The sequence below is a fragment of the Nematolebias whitei genome, chromosome 1 (assembly GCF_014905685.2).
Source record: "Nematolebias whitei isolate Nwh7 chromosome 1, NemWhi1, whole genome shotgun sequence".
In the NCBI taxonomy this organism is placed as follows: domain Eukaryota; kingdom Metazoa; phylum Chordata; class Actinopteri; order Cyprinodontiformes; family Rivulidae; genus Nematolebias; species Nematolebias whitei.
The window spans coordinates 35,047,015-35,052,982 of NC_056498.1; the positions used below are offsets into that span (position 1 = coordinate 35,047,015).

The 5,968-nt window shown below is 43.6% G+C and overlaps 1 protein-coding gene across 1 annotated transcript in view; it reads right to left on the bottom strand.

The window, feature by feature from the left end:
• Nucleotides 1-222: 222 nt before the first annotated feature.
• The window catches only part of slc3a2a (solute carrier family 3 member 2a), a 5,839-nt gene continuing 93 nt past the window's right edge, over nucleotides 223-5,968 (bottom strand). The window contains exons 2-11 of the mRNA XM_037676591.1: nucleotides 4,910-5,111; nucleotides 4,640-4,824; nucleotides 3,760-3,933; nucleotides 3,577-3,668; nucleotides 2,165-2,301; nucleotides 1,639-1,748; nucleotides 1,359-1,561; nucleotides 1,202-1,276; nucleotides 912-1,131; nucleotides 223-804 (exon numbers count right to left, since the gene is read on the bottom strand). Coding sequence (XP_037532519.1) covers nucleotides 665-804; nucleotides 912-1,131; nucleotides 1,202-1,276; nucleotides 1,359-1,561; nucleotides 1,639-1,748; nucleotides 2,165-2,301; nucleotides 3,577-3,668; nucleotides 3,760-3,933; nucleotides 4,640-4,824; nucleotides 4,910-5,103 — 1,530 coding nt within the window. The 5' untranslated portion in view covers nucleotides 5,104-5,111 and the 3' untranslated portion in view covers nucleotides 223-664. The remainder of the gene's footprint in view (nucleotides 805-911; nucleotides 1,132-1,201; nucleotides 1,277-1,358; nucleotides 1,562-1,638; nucleotides 1,749-2,164; nucleotides 2,302-3,576; nucleotides 3,669-3,759; nucleotides 3,934-4,639; nucleotides 4,825-4,909; nucleotides 5,112-5,968) is intronic.

Below are 5,968 nucleotides of genomic sequence, written 5' to 3' on the forward strand. Positions count from 1 at the left end.
GAAAGTTAAGAGCCATCAAATTCAAAGTGATGCAAAACAGTCAGTGTAGAAAATGTGAAACTTGTAAATGTTTGGGCGAGAACTTCGGCACACTTCCTCTCGACATGTGTGACACAGTTTCACACCTGTATGAGCGAACTCCATCTGACATCTTCACCTTAGACACACAACGCATTCTTGTAACAACTTTGTCAAAGAAAAGAAAAATAATGCGTACACAAGTGAGTCCAGACCAGTTTATTCGTTTTCCACAAACTTGAGTCGTGCGCGTTCAAGGTAAAACTGTTTTCTAGCCAACTTTTCAGAGATCAAATGTCAATTGAAATAAAAATAAAATAAAAACCCGCGCTTTAACCTTTTTTTTTTTTTTTCCTTCTTCTTAAAAACCAAAACCAACAGAACTAAAAGGAATGCCCAAAAGAACACAAATGGAATGTTAAAATTGGGACAATGCCGAGTCAAAAATAAAATATCACATCATCTTCTGACAATTAAAAAAAAAAAAAAAACGTCTTTAAAACAACTTGCTGGTCAGTGTTTCGTAAATCTTATGACCCGGGTAAGGTTTTTAAAGAAATGTTCTGCATCCCGTGAACCTTATTCTTAAAAATTGACATCTAGAAATCTGACGCGTCCCAAACTTTCCTGTAGTTTGTCCCCATCTTTAGCCTGAAAAGGGGAACTGCAGGAGGACCGCCTTTTCAGGGCCCAGGGTGACTGCGTCCAGGCTGACTGACGCGTCTTCTTTCAAGTCTTTGTCCGTGGACAGCTTCACCTTCGCCGTCTCTGGCAACTTGGCTCCATCTACAGAAACAAGACCAGTCACGTTACAGAAAATAAATATAACGCACCCGTTGACGATCGTCAGGTACAACTTTAAGACTAGAGGTCAGAGCTGAACCGCTACTTGCCTGTAGGTGGTAGTGCAAGTTTTAGTTTTGAGGGTTTTGTTCCCCAGTTAACGACCGTTATGTATCTTTCGCTCTGGTCCCAAACACGAAGGAATGAAAGCGATGAGGCCGTGGAGTTGAGGGGGTAGTAGTCACCGTGAAGCAGGGAACGCTCTTTGCCTCGTAGGTCACTGAGGGATTTAAACCACGACCTTGTGGCAACTTTCTCTGTTCGGTTGCCCTGTTGGTGCAAAAAGTACTTTAATACACCCCGAGCATCACTACAGCTCTAATCCAGACTGAACACCTACCTCAGCAGCTTCATCAACAGCGTCCTTAGACGGTTCTTTATCCAGGTCCCAAATCATCTTGGGAGATTCTGCACCCTGAAAGGGAAACGATAAAAAGGTTACATCGAGCTGTAAAGTTGTCAACACGTATGAACATCTGGTTATTTTCAAAGCGTACATCTCCTGCCGGGAGGCCGATTTCGTCTCCGTAGGTGAACATGGGGGTTCCAGGCAACGTGAACAGCAGGAGCTGGTAGAGACGGACCAGGTCTGAAGACGTTGCCAGTTTAGACAGCTGCTCCAGTTTGCTGGCACCGAGACCCCAGCCCACGTTTCTCTGCTGGGCGTGAAGGACGTCCACGTCCCTGATGCGCTCCACAGCTGCACATCCACCAGTAAAACCAGTCAGCACGAGCAGATGAATATGGGTTTGACCCAATAAGACATCTTTAACCCACCATCATTCTTGCTGCTGAGAAGGTCGGGCAGGATCAGGTCTACTCCAGTGGCGTTGACCAGTTCAGACACCTGGACGGCTGAATCACCTTGGACCACGCCCATCAGCATCCTGAAATAAGGAGCGACGTCAGATCAGTCGGTTCACAGCAACTTTAGGTGATGGACTCACAAAATCTGCTCCAAGTCAGAGATGAACAAATACAAACCAGTATGTGCCTGAATTCTAACTGGTTACTGACTTCAGGAAGAGGTGAAACTTCACCACCAGGTGTCGCTTCATCAGGATGGTGCTAAAACCTCACTGGCCCGTTAGGTTTCTGGCTGACCTGCCTTTAAGAACCCGCACGCTGGCATGCTTTTGATCTCTGATGTCAGCTGAAGGTTTTACAGGGTTTTGGACTAAATTTACTTCCAAAGAACAAGCTGCTAAAATTTAGTCCCTTCACTTTAAAAATAAATGGACTGGATTTTCTACACTGATCTTTGTTTTTTACCGGAGGGACTCAGAACTGCAGCCGTGTTCACCTTTTCTTGGCGTCGTCGGTGCGGTTGCCCTGGACGGCGGCCCGGAGTTTCGGCCAGTCCGTAAAGTTGGAGGCAATGGAGAGGCCGGACACCTTGATGCCATCGACGCCCAGGTTCAGCCAGTACTCGGCTCCAGCCTGGAGAACAGGAGATCAACAGCAAGATTAGTTTAGCAACAAATTCAGTAAAGTAGACGCTAACATTGAAGCATTCACACCGTTGTGATCCATTTTTCAGCATCTTTATTGTTCTACAATGTGTGCCATTTCAACAAATATCAAAAAGTTCAGCTCTTGCAGGACAATCCTGAGGACGCTTGGTATTGGTGCAACTTTAGCTTTTTGAAATATTTAGCCTTTTCTGCCAGTTTTTACTCGAGGGAAATGAATAGAGCTCATTTTACATCCTTCAAATCTTCAGGCGAGTTTACGACCCTTTACTGCTCCCTTCTCATTTTATCAGCAAATTTAAACATTTCTTCAGCTAATTTCAGCTGTTTCGTGCTCATTCTGTTTTGTGCTCATTTTAGATTCTCCTAACTACACTACTTTTGCACTTCTTCCAACTTCTTTCTACAAGTTTCAGCTCGTTCTGCGCCTTTCAGCTCATTTCTGAAAGTTTCAGATATTTCAGCCGTTTTTATGCCAATTTAAACCTTCAGCCAATTTTTTTGTTCGTTTTTTTGCACTCATTTAAAACTTTTTTCAGTTTAATTCAGCAAAAATGTTCTTTCTCCACTTCCTTCTGGTAATTTAAGCTTCTTTCTCTGCCTTTTAGCTACTTTTCAGCTGTGGTTTTTTTTTTTGCCAATTGCAGCTTTTTTCCATTTTTGTGTTAATTTCGGCTTCTTTCAACCTAATTGGGCAAACCTTGGTTCTTTCTGCTTTCTTCTGCTCATTTAAGCTTGTTCTACCTTTTAAACTAGTTTTTTTTTTTTTTTAACATTTTTAGCTAATTTCAGCAGTTTTCTGCAAAATGCAAACGTTTCTTGGCAATTTCTGCTACGTTCAGCCTAATTAACTTCTTTATGCTTTTTTCATCTTCAGCTTTTATTTCAGCTACAATTTAGCTGTTTTATGCTAATTTTAGCCTTTTTGTTTTTTTAGCCAATTCCACTTTTATTTTTAGCTTATTTTAGCTCTTTCCACTTCCTTCTGGAAGGTTTTTTGCCAATTTCAGCTTTTTTAAGCCAATTTTCCTATTTTTTGTGCTCGTTTCTCCTTTTTAAACCCTAATTCAGCAAAAGTCAGTTCTTTCTGCTTTTTTCTGCTAATTTAGGCTCATTCTTTCACTTCAGATACATTTTAGCTTGTTTTTTTTTTCAGCAATAAGCTGCATTTTCACAGGAAATGCAATTCTTCTTGTTAAACACCGACACATTAACCAATAGTCACTCGTGTTCAACGCCCCACCTGCAGCGTCTCCATTATGTCGTCGTTACTCCCAGTGAACCACGGATCAGATCCCAGGTAGTTTGGAGTCAGGTCAAGCACCACAGAAATACCTGAAACAAACGAGATATCAGGATAAAATTCACTCTTCGGCTCATAAAACCGGAGCTTTAAGTCAAAGTGGAGCCGTGTTAAAGAACTCACCCTTCTTGTGGGCCTTCCCCAGCACAGAAAGAAAAGTTTCCTCCTTCCCATGCGTCGGGTCAATCTTTGTCAAATCCAGAGTCATCGGCTTGTCTGCCTGGACGGTGTGAAACGGACCAAGAACCAGACCTTTGACCTTCAGCTGATTCAGCTGATCCAACCTCTCCTCCAGGCCTGGAAACGGATTGAATGACACACCAGTATGAATTTCACAACTTGGAGCTGGTGTGTGAGAAGTCGGGCGAGGGTTGTTGGACAGACGGCGGAGAGCCGCAGAGACACCAAGTTTGTGGCCAAAGTGCAAAAATAACTTTAAAGGGCGATTATTATTTTTAGGCGCGCACCGACTGAAGACGGGGAGCATGAGAACGACCCCCCATCCACACCCTCTGCTGGCCATGTGAAGCCAGAGCACAAGAAGGTCCCGTTTCATGCAGAACAATCGGGTCACGTGCGGTTTTTGGAATCCTTCCCAAAGCCTGTTGGAAACCAGTGTTCCCCACTAATTCACCTCAAGCACAGAACATTCAGTCCAGTTCCTACACACCTAGAATCTGACGTCTAAAGAACCGACAGAAGACGCTTGAAAGAAACATCAGTGTTGCTCAATTTAACCTCAGATCTGATTAGCAGATATGAAAGCAGTGGCTTGTTCCTTCTCGTGTATCTTTGGCCTTTACTCAGCCAAGTCAGCACTTTTCGTATCTAGCCGGCTGATACAGGCCGTGCAGAACTTTGGCAACGGTCACAAGACTTCTCCCACATGAATCAGCAGGTCCTGAAACCTTTACACCCTCTGCAGTGTTATTCTGGGAACAGAGCTGACAGACCAAAATAAAAAAAAAAGAGGCACTTGTTCTGAAATCCAAACACAAGTTACCTTCCATTCCACCAGAGAAGGCCTCAAGGTCAGAGATCTGATACAGGGGTCCTTCGTTCCACCAGCTCATCTCCGGGATGGGTTTGCAGCGAGGGGCCTGGACGATAATCACAATAGCTCCAGCGAGCATACCGACCCAGCCCAGCCAGAACAGGACCAGCAGCACCCAGCGGGTTCGCACCCACCTAACAATAAATACAAGGTTGGGAAATATTTAGATCCTCACGCACAAGTTCACCTCGAGCGTTTGGAAAACGACTGAACCCGTACCCCGGAGTGCCCGCAACCTTCATGAGCTCCTCCTTGGAGAGGCCGGTGAACGTGACCTCGTCCTCGGGGACCTTCAGCTTCACGCTGCCGTTCTTTTCTCCGGCTGCCGGCTGGCCGTCTGCCATGAGCTGCTTCTCGAGGTCCACCTCGTTGAGCTTCACCTCCTCCAGGTCAATTTCTGTGTCCTTAGTCATCGTCTTACCTGTGGACAAAAGGGAAAAACTAGTAAACGCTCGTTTATTGTCTCCTGTACATTTTACAGAAAAGTACGTATTGTTTTTGCTTCATGTTACGGCATTCTGAAGTACAATACAAAAAACTACTAAACAAGGTGGTGCTCTTAAAAACCAGAATGAACCGCCTGAATTTCCCCAAAGGCAGTTTTGAGCCGGCTTAACGGCTGAGTGACGAAACAGAAATTGTGAAATAAACACATCACTTTACAAAAACAACTACAGCAGTTTATAATTATTCATGGTGTTGGTAAAATGTATTTAAAAAAAAAACGAGATCAAAATCTAGTTTCTGTTGAGCTCAACAGATTTTCTGATGAAACCGATTCAGAGGCTTGCATCTGGAGCGGAAGTACGCAGGAACCTTCACAATAAAAGCGCAGCAACACATTTAAAAAAAATATATATATGGTTTAAAAATAACTTATTCGTCGAGGATGAATCTTTGTAAGATTATAGCAAGGTTCGGGACATCAACGTTTAATTATAACCAATTGACAGTTTTATTTAAAATAAATTGAACCGGAAGTTCAAAGCGCCGGCCGGCGTTTTGACAGGTTCGTTCTGTTCCGCTTAAATTTAATCCACATTTAACTGAATTACCGAGACTGAGACGTTTATTCACGTTTCACTACTGCGAATTAAAGCGATAATAGTTATATGACCCGAGCGAAACCCCCAGAAAAGCAGTTTATCACCGAGTCGTTCATCTTTTGTTAAAGATGATGAAATGCGACGCGAACCTACGTCATCTGCGGATGATGCGCGTGTTAAGGAGATCCCTCGATTGTATTACTGATTAATTCTGGCAGCTAATCTAAGACAT